We start from the raw sequence: 19,402 nt of genomic DNA, 5'->3' as shown, positions 1-19,402 counted from the left end.
CAATAGAGCATATGCTTTGTATACTGGTCTGTTGGGCAAATATACAGTTTTGAGCAAATTCTCATATCACTTTGCTCAACTTGTCACTTACAAGGATTTTGTATGGCTGTTGAAATGTACAGAACATTAATCAGCTATGCCTGCCCCATATGTAAGGCCCCCTGAGTTGTTGCTGGTGCTGCTTTACTTTCTTGACTTTGTCTTTGGACCTGCGCCTACGCTTGGCACACTCTGTTGAAGCAGCATCATCTCTCACAACATGCCTCGCATCCTCCTCTCTGATTGCTTCCAGTGTCACCAAAGTGCTGTCAAGCCACAATTTGTCTGCTTTTTTTGCCCACAAAGACAGTTTTGGGGCATTGCGACCATATTACAGAGTTCAGACATTCATTTGCATTCTGGGATCCTCCGTGCTGCATTCTTTTGAGAAGGTTATCAGTTGACATCCTATGATATAGAGGTACCATTTTCTGTGCAACCTCTATTCAAAAAAGTATGGCCTCCATGGTTTTTGTGACTGGGTGGATCTTCACCATTTTCTAGGGTTCGCTGGTACCAGCACCAAGATGATGAGCATCTACCGCAATTAGGGATTTTGTCTGTTGACATGGAATGGACAAGACCAGTCCAGATAGCATAAGTACAGCATAACCAAGTCCAAGTTCGTGGGCTAGAAGAACCATCCTCACATTTATGTCAAATGCCACATCTCCCCTTGAGCATTCCTGCAGCCTGGAGGAAGTGTAAACACTCCTCCTAAATGCATCACAATCACCTTCACAGTGTGCACATTCTATCATGACAGAATTACAGAATCCCTGGTTGGTGGGGTCTATAGTGATTTTCAGTCCAGTGTGTAGAAACTTAGGGCAAATTAAATAATGTACAAGTTGGTTTATTTGTGACATGTGGAATAAAAGCCACTGTTGGCTGGCTGGCTGGTTGATCGCTGCTAGCTGTCATCTTTGTCTAAACGAATTTCTGTCTCGACTTGCTGCTGCCGGCTACCTCCTTTTCCTCATCTACCTGTACTGGCACTGCCTGTACACATCACAATTTGGTTGTAATCCAAAGAGGTTGGAAAAATTATCTAGATCTTCTATGAGGCTGTGGAGGGATCCAAATTGTGGATTTAAAAGAAAACATGAATCATCAGCGTACCATGACGCCTTTCTTTTTAAGCTCTGGGATTTCTAGCCCCTTAATATTATTGTTGGATTTGATTTTAATAGCTAACATATCGATGGCCGTAATAAATAGATATGCCGATAGTGGACAACCTTGTTTTACTTCTCTTAACAGTTTACTACTTTCTGAGAAGTAGCCATTATTTAATATTTTACACCTGGGGTAAGGATACACAACTTTAACCCATTGTATCAGAGATTCCCCAACATGTAAATATTCCAGGCATTCATATATCAATTCCAGTCGTACTTATTCAAAAGCCTTTTCAAAGTCAGCTATGAATACCAGGCCTGGTTTCCCAGATTTTTCTTAGTGTTCTATTGTTTCCAGTACTTGTCCTTATTTTATCTCCAATGCATTGTCCATGTAAAAAACCTGTCTGATTAGGATGAATAATATCCGACAATACCTGTTTACTACTATGCGCTATGCGTTTTGCATCACAACACTGAAGTGTAAAGGGCCTACATTTTTTTTAAATGGGCTGGATCTTTACATTTACTACTTGTGTCCTGTTTCAGTAATAATGAAATCAGACCTTGTTGATGATCTGATAATCTACAATTATTATAGGAGTGGTTAAAACATGCTAATATCAGTCCTCTGAGTACATTAAACAACAGTTTGATGTACCTTAACTGGTATGCCATCAAGCCCTGGAGTTTTCCCCGACTTAAAGCTTTAATTGCATCAAGAAATTAATCCCAAAAATGTTTTTGGGTAGAATTTCTATGTTGAATATTAAAAAGGTTTGATGCACTTTTCCCTATAGTCCATACAGTTTGCTATATTTTTATAATATATTAATCTTTCTTAAATAAGTTCCTCCATTTCTTTTAGTTTTTCCTCTAACGTATTCTATGCCTCTATTGTACAGTTTTTATTGCTATCCACTGTACTGTTGGTCCCTCTATTGGTCCCTCTATTTCCTTTGTTAATATGAATTATTTTGACCTAAATTGCTTTTGTTTTAAAAGATCAGTATTGAATTGCATAGCACATTTAAAAGTGTCCAACACAATAAGGGGATCTGCTATAAAAACGGTAGATTCTATAGGAAAAAGTCAGCTATAAATGTTTTTGTCCTGGTTAAAATTAAGCTGTCAGCCAATAGGCTTCGATTAAATGTACAAATCTGTTTATGGTCCAATAACATATTTAAAATAATCCATCTACCTTGCAGATCTGTTTAAACAATTTGCTAATTTGGATCAAAATTATTGTTAATTAAACCCTTTTGAGTTTCTTTAACCATGGAAGAAGTATATTTTGCCCACCTCAAATCTTATTCCACAAAACCTAATCTAAAATTGTACAATTACAACTGGCTATAATTATTTCACCATTTACCATAATGAGATACAAGTGTCAATTCTATTTATCATAATATATGTTTGTAAACTTACCATAACAAATTACCATAATGATTGAGTGTCCATATACTGTAGCAGTAGCATAGTATTTGCAATGCTACTGAGTAAACCTCCAATTGTTCTCCACTATTCCACCCGATAAAACCTCCCTCCATCCAAAGTTGGATTGTCTGGCAGACCATCCCTGTCCACCTCTATCTTAGGGCCTTTCGGATATTGGGACCCATCCTTTATTGGGACCCATACCACACAACAGAAGCAGATAAACTGACAAAATAATTTCCAACACCCTCACCTCAATTGTAAACAGTTATTTTAAAAAATATATACAGTACCAGTCAAGTTTGGACACACCTACACATTCAAGGGTTTTTCTTTATGTTTAGCTATTTTCTACATTGCAGAATAATAGTGAAGGCATCAAAACTATGAAATTACACAAATGGAATCATGTAGTAACAAGAAAAGTGTTAAACAAATCAAAGTAGCCACCCTTAGCCTTGACAGCTTTGCACACTCTTGGCATTCTCTCAACCAGCTTCATGAGGTAGTCACCTGGAATGCATATGAATTAAAAGGTGTGCCTCGTTAGAAGTTAATTTGTGGAATTTCTTTCCTTCTTAATGCGTTTCATCCAATCAGTGTTGTTGTGACAAGATAGGGGTGGTATACAGAAGATAGCCTTATTTGGTAAAAGACCAAGTCCATATTATGGCAAGAACAGCTCAAATAAGCAAAGAGAAACAACAGTCCATCATTACTTTAAGACATGAAGGTCAGTCAATGAGGAATATTTCAAAAACTTGAAAGTTTCTTCAAGTGCAGTTGCAAAAACCACCAAGCGCTATGATGAAACTGGCTCTCATGAGGACTACCACAGGAAAGGAAGACTCAGAGTTACCTGTGCTGCAGAGGATAAGTTCATTACAGTTACCAGCCTCAGAAATTGAAGCCCAAATAAATGCTTCACAGAGTTCAAATAAGGGACATCTCAAAATCAACTGTTCAGAGGAGACTGCGTGAATCAGCCCTTCATTGTCATGGTTCCACCAGTCACCAGAGGGCAGCAGAGACATTAACAAAACTCAGGTGTGTCCTATTTACTCATTATGATTTCCCTGTTTAAAGAGGTGTGTTTTCTGTTGTCCTTTGCAGAGCTCAAATTTTTTTTACCGTGTGTGGTCGTTTCCTGAGTGAGTTTTTGAGATTTAGTGTTTGTTGTTTGTTAAGTGTACTGTGATCCTGCGAGTAAAGTATTATGTTTATCCTTAACCACTGACTCCTCGTCTGGTCTCTTCTCTGATCCAGGGTCCACCTCACCATGTCACATTCATGGTCGATTAGCTGCAAAGAAACCACTCCTACAGGACACCAATAAGAAGAGACTTGCTTGGGCCAAGAAACACAAGCAATGGACATTGGACCGGTGGAAATCTGTCCTTTGGTCTGATGAATACAAATTTGAGATTTTTGGTTTCAGCCACCGTGTCTTTGTGAGACACAGAGTAGGTGGATGGATGATATCTGAATGTGTGGTTCCCACCGTGAAGCATGGAGGAGGAGTTGTGATGGTGTGGGGGTGCTTTGCTGTGTGATTTACTTAGAATTCAAGTCACACTTAAAAAGCAGGGCTACCACACCATTCTGCAGCGATACGCCATCCCATCAATGTTGTAAATGACTATTGTAGCTGGAAACGGCAGATTTAAAAAGAAAAATGAAATATCTACATAGGCGTACAGAGGCCCATTATCAGCAACCATCACTCTGTGTTCCAATGGCACGTTGTTAGCTAATCCAAGTATATAATTTTAAAAGGCTAATTGATCATTAGAAAATTAGCCTTCTTTAGACTAGGTGAGTATCTGGAGCATTGGCATTTGTGGGTTCGATTACAAGCTCAAAATGGCCAGAAACAAAGAGCTTTCTATTCTTGTTCTGTGAAATGAAGGCTATTCCATGTGAGAAATTGCCAAGAAACTAAAGATCTCGTACAATGCTGTGTACTACTCCCTTCACAGAACAGCGCAAACTGGCTCTAACCAGAATAGAAAGAGTGGTAGGCCCCGGTGCACAACTGAGCAAGAGAACAAGTACATTAGAGTGTCTAGTTTGAGAAACAGACACCTCACAAGTCCTCAACAGGCAGCTTCATTAAATAGTACCTGCAAAACACCAGTCTCAACGATAAGAGGTGACTCCGGGATGCTCTTATGTCCAGTGCCTGCGTTCTTTTGCCCATCATAATCTTTTCTTTTTATTGGCCAGTCTGAGATATGGCTTTTTCTTTGCAACTCTGCCTAGAAGGTCAGCATCCCGGAGTCGCCTCTTCACTGTTGACATTGAGACTGGTGTTTTGCGGGTACTATTTAATGAAGCTGCCAGCTATTGGGCTCCGAGTGGTGCAGTGGTCTACGGCACTGCATCTCAGTGCAAGTTGCGTCACTGCAGTCCCTGGTTTGAATTCAGGCAGCATCACATCCTGCCGTGATTGGGAGTCCCATAGGGCGGCGCACAATTGGCCCAGCATCGTCTGGGTTTGGCATTGTAAATAGGATATGTTCTTAACTGACTTGCCTGGCTTAATTGGATGACATATCAAAAATGACCTGACTCTTATTTAAGTCTCTGCCAAACTTTTGACTGGTACTGTATACAGTGGGGCAAAAAAATATTTAGTCAGCCACCAATTGTGCAAGTTCTCCCACTTAAAAAGATGAGAGAGGCCTATAATTTTTATCATAGGTACCCTTCAACCATGACAGACAAAATGAGAAAAAAAATCCAGAAAATCACATTGTAGGATTTTTAATGAATTTATTTGCAAATTATGGTGGAAAATAAGTATTCGGTCAATAACAAAAGTTTATCTCAATAATTGTTATATACCCTTTGTTTGTCAATGACAGAGGTCAAACATTTTCTGTAAGTCTTCACAAGGTTTTCACACAATGTTGCTGGTATTTTGGCCCATTCCTCCATGCAGATCTCCTCTGGAGCAGTGATGTTTTGGGGCTGTTGTTGGGCAACACGGACTTTCAACTCCCTCCAAAGATTTTCTATGGGGTTGAGATCTGGAGACTGGCTAGGCCATTCCAGGACCTTGAAATGCTTCTTACGAACCCACTCCTTCGTTGCCCGGGCGGTGTGTTTGGGATCATTCCACCCCCATGCTTCACAGTAGATATGGTGTTCTTTGGATGCAACTCAGCATTCTTTGTCCTCCAAACACGAATTGAGTTTTTACCAAATTATATATATTTTGGTTTCATCTGACATTCTCCCAATCTTCTTCTGGATCATCCAAATGCTCTCTAGCAAACTTCAGACGGGCCTGGACATGTACTGGCTTAAGCAGAGGGACACGTCTGGCACTGCAGGATTTGAGTCCCTGGCGGCGTAGTGTGTTACTGATGGTAAGCTTTGTTACTTTGGTCCCAGCTCTCTGCAGGTCATTCACTAGGTCCCCCCGTGTGGTTCTGGGATTTTTGCTCACCATTCTTGTGATCATTTTGACCCCACGGGGTGAGATCTTGCGTGGAGCCCCAGATCGAGGGAGATTATCAGTGGTCTTGTATGTCTTCCATTTCCTAATAATTGCTCCCACAGTTGATTTCTTCAAACCAATCTGCTTACCTATTGCAGATTCAGTCTTCCCAGCCTGGTGCAGGTCTACAATTGTGTTTCTGGTGTCCTTTGACAGCTCTTTGGTCTTGGCCATAGTGGAGTTTGGAGTGTGACTGTTTGAGGTTGTGGACAGGCGTCTTTTATACTGATAACAAGTTCAAACAGGTGCCATTAATACAGGTAACGAGTGGATTGACAGAGGAGCCTCTTAAAGAATAAATCTTGCTTGTTTGTAGGTGACCAAATACTTATTTTCCACCATAATTTGCAAATAAATTCATTAAAAATCCTACAAAGATTTTCTGGATTTGTATTTCTCATTTTGTCTGTCATAGTTGAAGTGTACCTATGATGAAAATTACAGGCCTCTTATCTTTTTAAGTGGGAGAACTTGCACAATTGGTGGCTGACTAAATACTTTTTTGCCCCACTGTATATAACAAAAAATCTTGCATATCTTAATTTATTTCCACAATTAACAAATAATATGTGTAATAATGGAGGCAGTTCATACGAAGTATTGTTACCTATAACTAGGATAATTACATATTTGGCAAGCAATTATTATTTTGGCAAACAATTATTGGGATTCATCCTGTATTGTTCCTAACATCATTACCCCATAGCAACAGATGTGCCTACTTCTTAATTAAAATGTTAGGTTAAGGTTAGTTATAACATTACCTATAACCCAGGGGTCTATTTATAACATAATTGTCTAAATTGCATTGTCAAACAATGCCAAAGAAAAAACATTCATATACGTAGAAAAACCCTCATCCTTTCCTGTAAGTCTAAATATGGTACTGCTATATCTAAAAGAAAATCAAAAATCACAATTTTCCATGCCTGAAAAGAGAAGAAACATATGCTCTTCATTTAACGGGGATTAACTTGCCTTGTAGTACATAAGCACAAATCCCCAGCTTTGCCTTCTCCCTGTCTTCGGCATAAAATTAGTCATATTGTTAGGCTATTGCTAGACTATCAACCACATTAGTCACTGTTCTCTTAATTAACCCCCATGCTAAAACTACAGATCTATCTCAAACCCTTTAGCTGGTTCTGAGCTGTGGCAGGGTGGCATGGTGGTGTTGACAGTGTGGAAAACAAGGACTACTGGGTCAGTATCCAAAATGGCATCCTTTTGACCAGAGCCCTATCAGTCCTGTTCAAAAGTAGTGTACTACATAGGGAACAAGAGTATCATTTGGGACACAGTCTGGGTGTAATTGAGCTGAATGAGCCTCCTGCCCCCCACACACTAATTCTAATGAGTTGAGAGAACGGGGAGCGACGGGGCAGCCACCAGGTGTTCCTGTGACGTCTGCGTGTTCTGGGCTCCAATCCCATGACCTGAACGGACCTCCATGATTAAGCCAGAGAAAAGCTGTTATGTTACAGACCTGTTGCGTTCAGCTAATTGTTGTATTGTTAATAGGCATTGATTACAGTGTTCCCTCACTGTTTACTGTCTCAGTGAATGATACAAGTCCATTATGATGCCTGCCTATAAACAGGATGAAATTAATCAATTATCAACTGGGAGCAATGACATTTACAACCTCTAAATCCATTGAATTATGCATCCCAAATGACACTCTATTCCTTTTATCGTGCAGTACTTTTGACCCGGGCCCATCATTTTGACCAGTGCTATATAAGGTATAGGGTACCATTGGGACACAACTGAAGAGTGAACTAAGTTCATTCACACCACAGTGTGCACTGCAGGATGATCCTCATCTACATTAAAGAAGCCAGCTGGGCATGAGAGGATGGTGAGAGGGAAATGGGGCATGGGGCATGGGAGCAAGCTCTCAGGGGTAAAATGGCATAAGGTAGGTAGCATATGGTAAGGGCATTCAGGGGCATTGACGAACCCCCTAGCAGCAGTACCTTAAGGTCACTCCCATTGAGTCTCATTCTGTTGATCCTCCGTCCACTGGGTCTGGAAGAATCTATCCAGTAGATGAACTCCTTCTTGTAGTCAAAGTCTATGTGGATGATATTGTTCAGGCCCTGTAGATACAAGAGAGAAATTATTAGATTCAATTGACATTTATTGTCCTAAAAAAGGAAAATCTTGATACAAGCCACATAGAAACATATGCAGGAAACAAACAGTAAATAGTCAGACATTAACAATTCCCCTATGAACCAAATCTACATATACAAGAAGCTACACGAAATTGTACATAAAGGGTAAATGCTACCTGAAGCACTCTTTTCACAAGTTAAATAGATTTATGAATTGCAATTGAGTGTAATTCAGAATATAAGCAAGATTTAAAAGCAGAAGAAAGACTAAGTAAAAGTGATTAAGTGGTACGGCATCATAAAATTGCTTCAGTAATGCAAAGAACAGTAAGAAAGTAGAGTGCATTCGGAAAGTATTCAGGTGCCTTGATTTTTCCCCACATGTTGTTATGTTACAGCCTTATTCTAAAATGATTAAATAAAAAAAATCCTCAATGTACACACAACACTCCATAATGGCAAAGCAAAAACAGTTTTTTTTTTCATTTTTGCAAATGTATAATTTTTTAAAAACATAAATACTTTATTTACATAAATAGTCAGACCCTTTGCTATGAGACTCGAAATTGAGCTCAGATGCATCCTGTTTCCATTTATCATCTTTGAGATGTTTCGGCAACTTGATTGGAGTACACCTGTGATAAATTCAATTGATTGGACATGATTTTGAAAGGCACACACCTGTCTAAATAAGCTCCCACAGTTGACAGTGCATGTCAGAGCAAAGACTAAGCCATGAGGTTGAAGGAATTGTTCTAGAACTCTGAGACAGGATTGTGTCGAGGCACAGATCTAGGAAAGAGTACCAAAACATTTCTGCAGCATTGAAGGTCCCCAAGAACACAGTGGCCTCCATCATTCTTAAATGGAAGAAGTTAGGAGCAAGAAATTGAGCAATCGGTGGAGAAGGGCCTTGGTCAGGGAGGTGACCAGGAACCTGATGGTCACTCTGCCAGAGCTCCAGAGTTCTTCTGTGGAGATGGGAGAACCTACCAGAAGGACAACCATCTCTGCAGCACTCCACCAATCAGGTCTTTATGGTAGAGTGGCCAGACGGATGCCACTCCTCAGGAAAAAGCACATGACAGACCACTTGGAGTTTGCCAAAAGGGACCTAAAGGAATCTCAGACCATAAGAAACAAGATTCTCTGATCTGATGAAACCAAGATTGAACACTTTGGCCTGAATGCCAAGCATCACGTCTGGAGGAAACATGGCACCATCCCTACGGTGAAGCATGGTGGTGGCAGCATCATGCTGTGGGGATGTTTTTCAGCGGCAGGGACTGGGAGACTTGTCAGGATCGAGGGAAAGATGAACAGAGCAAAGTACAGAGAGACCCTTGATTAAAACCTGCTCCAGAGCGCTCAGACTGGGGGCGAAAGTTCACCTTCCAACAGGACAACGACACTAAGCACGCAGCCAAGACAACGCAGTAGTGGCTTCGGGACAAGTCTCTGAATGTCCTTGAGTGGCCCAGCCAGAGCCCGGATTTGAACCCAATCGAACATCTCTGGAGAGACCAGAAAATAGCTGAGCAGCAACGCTCCCCATCCAACCCAACAGAGCTTGAGAGAATCTGCAAACAAGAATGGGCGAAACTCCCCAAATAGAGATGTACCAAGCTTGTAGCGTCATACCCAAGATGACTCAAGGCTATAATCGCTGTCAAAGGTGCTTCAACAAAGTACTGAGTTAAGGGTCTAAATACTTATAATATGTAAATGTGATATTTCAGTAAAAAAACTATTATGCATTTACAAAATTTTCTAAAAACTTGTTTTTGCTTTGTCATTATATATTTTTTTGAGTGTAGATTGAGGGGGAAAAAACAATTTAATCTATTTTAGAATAAGGCTGTAACATAACAAAATGTGGAAAAAGTCAAGGGGTGTGAATACTTTCCCGAAAGCATTATATGTATACTGTAAGTGAGGGCATATTCTTCAGTGAGACTCTGGAAGTGGGTGATTCACAAACGTAAGTAATCCACACATACAGGCCGGTCAACATATTTAGATTTAGCTAGGGTTTCAAGCAGCGAAGCTGGTTGACACCCTACTGTATTTGTTGATGTTCATTATTCCGGTTCTCCAAAGATTTGGTGAAATATACAAATTGCTGTGAGATGGCCTAGGAGGGTGCAAATTGGCATGATGGTAAAGGCCCATGAATCACACGCTCTCATGCAACGGCATGCCCCATTTGACCTAGAGTCAAATAGGTACATAGGTCTCTCTACTCATAAGGAACACATTTGTCTCAAAGACGGCATTTCGAATTTTGTGGGAAAAAAACACTTAAAACGTTACTCTGCTGGCTGAGTGACTGATCTGCACAAAACTTCATATACAGCATATTTGGCCCAAGGTCTCTCAATGCATTATTTTACAAGCTAGAATCTCACACAACATGGTCTCTACTCTATCAATAAACATTCACCTGGTCGTGGTCTGGCACATAAATGCATATAAATCACACACAAGATATTCATATTGTAACAACTTGTTCCAAAACAATGTCAAGACTAAACCAATGCAAGGACATTGTGATCAACCACACAATGGCGCTATAATGGGCACATGTTAATATTTCTTGATCTGTTTGACTGGGAGTAATGAAATTTGACACACACGCTTGGGGATAGGAGTCTAGCTAACCTGTAGAATATAGTTCAGTTGGGTCACACGGTGACGCTGTTGGACAGGAAAATGAGCAAAGAAAATAAATGCTGAAATATTTACTTCACAACAAACAAGATAAAATACAAAACAATGAAACTAAGTAAACAACTAAAAAGCACCCCAAGGAAAAGCAATGCTAAAAATGTGTTTTAAGATCTCTTTAAAATATGTTTACAGTTAAGGCCCCCTTCAGGTTCTCTGACAAGCTATTCCAGAGGCTGGGGGCATAACATCTAAAGACTGCCTGTCCATGCCTCTTGTTCCTAGGCTTTGGGATAGTTAAGAGGGCAGTGCCAGATGACCTGAGGGGCCTACTGGTTACATAACTTAAAAGCATTTCTGACATGTATTGGGGTGCACAATCGTGTATTGATTTAAAAAACAATAAAATAATCTTAACATGAATTCTAAAACTCACAGGCAGTCAGTGCAGAGACTTTAAAACCTGTGTACTGTGTGCTCTCCGTCTGATCTTGGTCAGTATTCGTGCTGCAGCATTCTGTATGTTTTGCAGTTGACCAATGGCCTTCTTGGGTAGACCAGACAGGAGAGCATTACAGTAGACAAGCCTGCTTGTAATAAAAGCATGCATGAGTCTCCTGCGAAATGCAGTGACTGCCTTCAGCTATTTTCTTAAACCCAGTGAAAACTGAAGCACTACCAAGAGAAGCCCTATCCTATCAAAGACATAAGCGTGAGGTACATCTCTTGCTGTCATGTTCAGAAGACCCCCTGTCAGTCAGATAGGAAACACTCCCTTAACAATTGCACCTCCTCTGCTGGGCTGCACGGCAGGTGCCATGATAAGGTGTCGGAGAATCTGACAGGCTGTACCAGACATCTTCATCAGATCATCAACACCCTCAAAGACAGCCTGCGCCAGTATCCTTAGGGACCTCTCTAGGGGAGCCCTCTCTTTCCCCTCTCTCTCTCAGACAGAGCAGCTCTTAAGGCCAAACAGCTCATTGGAGGAAAGGACTGCATATGGGTGGACTCAATCTCTTACATTTAATAATACAAAGGGGGAGAAAGACAGAGGTCCAAAGTAGGCCTATTGTATGTAGGCCTATCATCAGGCATAATAACATATATTGTAGGCCTAATTGTATGAAAAGTATGGATATGGTAAGATGCCTCAACTGTATTTGTAGTGTGATTAAGTCCAGATACATTCCATCTGATGAAAAGGGTTAATAACTGTAACATGCTGATTGGATCATCATCTCAGATTTACATAAAATCATTAGTGGCATGACTTAAATTGAACATGTAATGGTTTGATACACTGACACGAGGTCAGTGGAGTGTCAGCCAGACGGTAATGCAGCAGCGCTACTTAGTAGAGATGGTCATATGCAGAGCCCCCCCACTTCAGCTTCCATTAATGCTAACATAGTGATTAAAGTGAATGATTGCTGCTGAGGCCAGCCAGGCCACTCAACAGAGTCAGGAGGAAGAGATGATTCTCAATAGGCCCCTATAGAATTCCCCCAGGTTAAACTCTATTATCAGAGTGTGTGATTCATAAAATGAACCTGGGATTCAAGTGGCTAACATGACAGTGGGGATGAGGCCTAACCGTGATTGAAATAGATTCTCCGTAGGGACCTCACTAACACTATTTCCCACTGTCAATCAACACGAGCAGGTCGACTCCCCCACAGGGAGGGCGAGTGAAGAATCACATTGAAATTGGAAGGTTGACAAGTTGGAGAATGACAAAATAATGTAATGTAATACCTAAACGTAGATGGTACACAGGGTATATACTGTAATACAGAGCTCTCTCTGTAAGAAGCAAGCAGCTGTGGCTTTTCTGACACAACATCTCAACTATCATCTCCTCTTCATAACAAGGTCAGGCTAGGCAACCTAGACCCCACGTACAGTGCCTTGCGAAAGTATTCGGCCCCCTTGAACTTTGCGACCTTTTGCCACATTTCAGGCTTCAAACATAGAGATATAAAACTGTATTTTTTTGTGAAGAATCAACAACAAGTGGGACACAATCATGAAGTGGAACGACATTTATTGGATATTTCAAACTTTTTTAACAATTCAAAAACTGAAAAATTGGGCGTGCAAAATTATTCAGCCCCTTTACTTTCAGTGCAGCAAACTCTCTCCAGAAGTTCAGTGAGGATCTCTGAATGATCCAATGTTGACCTAAATTACTAATGATGATAAATACAATCCACCTGTGTGTAATCAAGTCTCCGTATAAATGCACCTGCACTGTGATAGTCTCAGAGGTCCGTTAAAAGCGCAGAAAGCATCATGAAGAACAAGGAACACACCAGGCAGGTCCGAGATACTTTTGTGAAGAAGTTTAAAGCTGGATTTGGATACAAACAGATTTCCCAAGCTTTAAACATCCCAAGGAGCACTGTGCAAGCGATAATATTGAAATGGAAGGAGTATCAGACCACTGCAAATCTACCAAGACCTGGCCGTCCCTCTAAACTTTCAGCTCATACAAGGAGAAGACTGATCAGAGATGCAGCCAAGAGGCCCATGATCACTCTGGATGAACTGCAGAGATCTACAGCTGAGGTGGGAGACTCTGTCCATAGGACAACAATCAGTCGTATATTGCACAAATCTGGCCTTTATGGAAGAGTGGCAAGAAGAAAGCCATTTCTTAAAGATATCCATAAAAAGTGTTGTTTAAAGTTTGCCACAAGCCACCTGGGAGACACACCAAACATGTGGAAGAAGGTGCTCTGGTCAGATGAAACCAAAATTGAACTTTTTGGCAACAATGCAAAACGTTATGTTTGGCGTAAAAGCAACACAGCTGAACACATCATCCCCAATGTCAAACATGGTGGTGGCAGCATCATGGTTTGGGCCTGCTTTTCTTCAGCAGGGATAGGGAAGATGGTTAAAATTGATGGGAAGATGGATGGAGCCAAATACAGGACCATTCTGGAAGAAAACCTGATGGAGTCTGCAAAAGACCTGAGACTGGGACGGAGATTTGTCTTCCAACAAGACAATGATCCAAAACATAAAGCAAAATCTACAATGGAATGGTTCAAAAATAAACATATCCAGGTGTTAGAATGGCCAAGTCAAAGTCCAGACCTGAATCCAATCGAGAATCTGTGGAAAGAACTGAAAACTGCTGTTCACAAATGCTCTCCATCCAACCTCACTGAGCTCGAGCTGTTTTGCAAGGAGGAATGGGAAAAAATTTCAGTCTCTCGATGTGCAAAACTGATAGAGACATACCCCAAGCGACTTACAGCTGTAATCGCAGCAAAAGGTGGCGCTACAAAGTATTAACTTAAGGGGGCTGAATAATTTTGCACGCCCAATTTTTCAGTTTTTGATTTGTTAAAAAAGTTTGAAATATCCAATAAATGTCGTTCCACTTCATGATTGTGTCCCACTTGTTGTTGATTCTTCACAAAAAAATACAGTTTTATATCTTTATGTTTGAAGCCTGAAATGTGGCAAAAGGTCGCAAAGTTCAAGGGGGCCGAATACTTTCGCAAGGCACTGTATATCCCTGCTAAAAATGCTTCTGATATTTCCTATGGAATAGGAATGAGAAGCACTGTAGTCACAGTGAACATTTTGCTGTAAGAAAGTCCATTATCTCTCCAAATAACTATACCTGTATCTAAGTAACCTGGAGCACTTTGAAATTAATATAAATAAAATACAAACAAGATACCGTACATGATTCAATTAGCTTAGGCAGTGATCCATGAAAAGGTGTCAGTATTTTGTACAAAGACATTAAATGCAATATACCATACATTTATAAGTTTCCATTTTAGTAAATTAGCAGATTCTTTCATCCAGAGCAGTTAGAGTTAAGTGCTAATTGCCCAAGGGCACATCGGCAGATTATTCACCTAGGGATTTGAACCAGCGACCTTTCAGTTACTGGCCCAACTCTCTTAACCGCTAGGCTACCTGCTAGGCAATGATATACAAAAAAGTGTCAGTACTTAGTACAAAGAAGACACTAAATAGACTACATTTAACTGATTTACATAATGACTCACTTTGCAGGCAGAGAGTATTAATAGGGCTAAATGAGGGTGTTTTCAACGGGCCAGTATAGTGGGCCACTTGTTATAACAGATGTGTCACTATACGGATCTTAATTGTTGCACCATTAAGGTTTCACGGTTCCATTTCATGATCCGGTTTTAATCTCTCTCCCCCCCCCCTCTCCCCCTCTCTCTCATTAACAGTCAAAGTCAGCAGATGAATCAGAGACATGTGAAATACAAGACAAGGACAACTATGAAGTCACTAATTGTAAGTTTCTCTGGATAAAAGCATCTGCTAAATGACTCAAATGTAAAATCTTAACTAAATGCAACATGGCAGGGTAGTGGCAAGGTAATCTTACTGACAGGGATAAATATATGCAAACCAGATACGGTTACAGATCTAATTGTGTGCACTTGATCTTCTGGTTTCTGTCATTTTACCCTGAGACGGTCTTATCTTTCCAAAACAGAGTGACAGACAGACTAAGATCCGTATGCATATTTTGGCATCAGTTTAAAACAAATACTTTGACTTGTGTAGATATATGTTTTCTATACTATCTTGTAGATAGATATATGGTTTCCTCTTACCTGTTTCAAAATGGTGTAGTTTGATCCATCCACACTCAGTTTCCTGATTTCATGATGATCTGCTAGTATGAGAAACGGTTCCTCCACTGAAAGGAAGAGAACAAACAAATGTCCTTTAGAACAAGGTAAACAAAAACAAAAAACACTGGAATCCAATGTGTCACTGGAACCATTCCATCAGACTGCAGTACAGTACTGGTATTCTACAGTACTACGCTTGGCATTTCTGAAAATAGGTAAACATCCTTTAGAACAGCTCTTGTGAAATACTGTACATCACTAGAGAACCATTCTGATGGACAGCAGGTTAATACACTACAAGCTAATTATCAAGACGTGAATATCCTTACCTGAGAGAGCCTTGCAGGTGTTGGGGCTGCGCTCCAGGGCTTCGTAGCCATCCACACACAGACACTTGAAGGATCCATAGGTGTTGATGCAACGCTGGCTGCAGGGCAGGCTGGAGGAACATTCATCAACGTCCACACACGTTTTCCCGTCATCCTTCAGCCGGAATCCAGGCCAACACTTGCACTGATCATCACACAAACAGAGAAGTAATGGAGCATATTTTAGTCTAGACAAATTGAACAAATTGTAGTCTATTTACTCAAGATATTGCAGCAGCTGGTTGATACAGTAAATGCTTTGCAGAGACAGAGGGATATTCAGCTCCAAATTTAAATTGTAACAACACTCACTTAAATCTAACTTCTCAATTTGCCAGTACATCTACTCACAAAATAACACAAGACCAATAAAAAAACACTGGCATCAGTATGATGACATACATGTCATGGCAGAAGAACAATACGAAATAAATTAAAACTGCTGCCATTCAGCAAATCCAGCCCAAAATAACTGTATCAGCTGTTACTGGCCACTGCTTAAATTCCTCTCTGATCTACAGTTCTAACCTTCCAGGCCTTTCTGCTGATATATCTGTTCAGGCCAGATGGATGAGTTAGGGGTCTCTGTTGATGTGCTCTCTGGTCATCCAGCTCTGTTATGCTTCAGTCTCTAGACAGCCAGGTCAGGGAACACTTTTTTACTCTATCCTTGTTGGTCACTTTGTAATGCAGAGAGCAGGGGGCAAGGAGGGGGCAAGAGGGGGGCAAGGAGGGGGCAAGGGGAGAACCCAGAGTGAGGGTCAGAGTGTGTTATTCTGACATCTCTGATGGCTGTGGGGTCACACCGGAGCGACGACCGTGCCCTGGATCCAGGCCAGACAGCAGAATAGCACAGTCACTCCTCAGAACACTCAGCAGAACTGTCCTCTCTGGCTGTGGCTCAAATGGCACCATATTCCCTAGCTAGGGCCCATTGGACTTTGGTAAAAAAAAGTAGTACACTAGGGAATAGGGTGTCATTTGAGACACAGCCTTTCTCTTTGACCAGCAAAAAAACACACTCCTGGACAGCTGGCACGGAAGCCTTCCCAAAACCATTTACTCATATTTCATCACTTGTATCCATAGCATAGGTGTGTATACAATATGATGATAGGATCCTACCGTACTGTGTGTATAACCTTACTCTGTGATGGATTGACTGTGCTTGCCTGACTGTGTTTGTGTGTTTTTAGCTTGTGTGGGTAAGCCTAATATAGTCTCAGGCACAACATAATCAATCATTTAAATCATGAAAATAAGGAGATAAACATGTTGGCACTTTACCAGTGCTGTGTTACAGTCTTCTGCATACAAAATATATCAGAAACAATACCGTTTCCTTGATTAAACTCAGGTTCTGTACTTATTTAAAACGTTTCTATTGTTTTGGCTACATTATTATTGGTAATACCTGCAAACCCTCCAGCGTGTTACAGCTGTCCACCTATCAATCTGTCTCTGACAGAACTAAGGATTGGATATAGAGAACTTATAAAACCTGAGGAAAGGAAAACTAACCTTGATTATGATTCTGAGTATACTGGCCCGAGCGTGTATCAAGGCCCGTTCGTGATGATTCCTACCTTGTATCCAACAGGAAGTTCCTGACAGTTCTGTGTACAGCCACTGACTCTGCGATTCAGACACTCGTTCACGTTGCAGTTCTTCTCATCGGACCTGTCGCCACAGTCGTCTTTCTTGTCACACAGACTCCCTTCAGAGATGCAGCGTCCGTTGGAACACATGAAGAATGAACCGTTGCACAGACTCCCTGGAAGGTAATTTATAACTCAATGGCAAAGCAAAAAGTATTTCCGATAGTTATTTTTTATACTGCATTTTGGTAAATCAGATTAACTTTATTCAAGATGAATGCTATTTGGAAAGTTTTACTCGTAACAGTCTTCATATCTTTGGTTTCTATCCTCTATTAGTTAGACTGCTGACAGTAATGGATAGATTGGTACTGTAGAGAGAACCAAACAGCAGCAGACAGTACCTGTATCTAAGCAAACAGCAGTACCAGCTGCAGCCAGAAAGTACGAACAGCAGTAGACTATACCAGCTGCAGCCAGAAAGTACTAACAGCAGTAGACTATACCAGCTGCGGCCAGAAAGTACTAACAGCAGTAGACTATACCAGCTTCGGCCAGAAAGTACTAACAGCAGTAGACTACATTACCTGCAGCCAGGCATTTGAGGTTCAGGGGCAGCTCGTCAGATCCGTCAGGACAGTCCGGGTAGCCGTCACACTCCCACTGAGCACTCAGCAGGCAGCGGCCGTCCCCACAGCGAAACTCCTCAGGTCCACAGGACCGGTACTCTGCAGAGACAGAGATACAAAGAGAGCGCTGCAGCCTCACTAACTGACACTCACACAGGCCAACACATCATCGCAGTTCCGAGTTACTGTAAAGGCATTCTACTTCCAACTAATTTTCTGTTACAGTAAGGTCTTAATGAGTTTTAACTCTGTTATAATGTAATACAATGTTATTACTCAGTTATTACTCTGTGGTAATGAAGACAAAGCAACAAATCTACTTGCCACATTCAAGTGACTCGTCAGATCCATCCCCACAGTCATCGTCATGATCACAGACAAAACGCAGGGGGATGCAGGCTTTGTTGTGGCAACGGAAGGAGTTGTCATCACATGTGTTGTTGGGTGCTGTGGGGTGAGAAACAATGTTGAAGGGTTACATTATGAGTCAACATCACTCTAGAGATGTGGCATCACAATGCATATGCTCAACAATATGGAGTCAGCACTGGAGGAAGTGGGGTGGAGGTGGAGGAGGTATTTTCTTATCACTTTCATTTTTATTACTGGTGAACTCTAACTTCTCCAAAATCCTAAAAAAACAAAAACTCATTAAACATTTTGTTAACCTTTTTTGTCCACTATTTAGTGACTGACATTGTATGTTTGCACATGCAAAAGAAGGAAAAGACGCCAGAGGAACGCCAGGTAGTGACATCACACTGACCTTTCACACTCTCCTTTAGTGAATAATGTGGAAATCCTAGTTAGTAAAACACACTAACACAGAGTGGTAAAGCGAACTAAAATAGTTATTCCATTGATTCTGATATGGGGAATTGAATTTGAATGGTTTGTCAAATCCATTAAAGATAAGTCCAACTGAAAAACGTTATCCTGTCTCCTTATTTTCTCCTGGTTGGCCTATTGTTTGCAAAGGTTGTTACATTGTAACTACAAATACATTTAAAAAAATGTCACTTCACTTTACATTAAAGCTGCAATATGTAACTTTTGGGGCAACCACACCAAATGCACATAGAAATGTGAGTTACATATCTCTCATTCTCATTGAAAGCAAGTCTAAAATATGTGCTCAATTTCTATGCTTCCCGGTCCTTACTTTCATTTTGGCATCTTTTACTTTCGGTTTAGTACACCAGCTTCAAACAGAGATTGTAACAATAGAAATAAACTCATTGACCAGCATGACCAGCAGTTAATGCCTTG

The 19,402-nt window shown here is 40.8% G+C and overlaps 1 protein-coding gene across 1 annotated transcript in view; it reads right to left on the bottom strand.

Moving 5' to 3' along the window:
* The window catches only part of LOC110504354 (low-density lipoprotein receptor-related protein 1B), a 430,734-nt gene that overhangs the window by 56,206 nt on the left and 355,126 nt on the right, over window positions 1-19,402 (bottom strand). Inside the window, exons 54-59 of the mRNA XM_036965026.1 lie at window positions 18,458-18,580; window positions 18,092-18,232; window positions 17,493-17,680; window positions 15,868-16,051; window positions 15,518-15,603; window positions 8,088-8,210 (exon numbers count right to left, since the gene is read on the bottom strand). Of these exons, the coding sequence (XP_036820921.1) occupies window positions 8,088-8,210; window positions 15,518-15,603; window positions 15,868-16,051; window positions 17,493-17,680; window positions 18,092-18,232; window positions 18,458-18,580 (845 nt within the window). The remainder of the gene's footprint in view (window positions 1-8,087; window positions 8,211-15,517; window positions 15,604-15,867; window positions 16,052-17,492; window positions 17,681-18,091; window positions 18,233-18,457; window positions 18,581-19,402) is intronic.

Source organism: Oncorhynchus mykiss, chromosome 3 (assembly GCF_013265735.2).
Source record: "Oncorhynchus mykiss isolate Arlee chromosome 3, USDA_OmykA_1.1, whole genome shotgun sequence".
Classification (NCBI taxonomy): Eukaryota; Metazoa; Chordata; class Actinopteri; order Salmoniformes; family Salmonidae; genus Oncorhynchus; species Oncorhynchus mykiss.
This window is presented reverse-complemented; position numbering and strand designations above follow the sequence as displayed.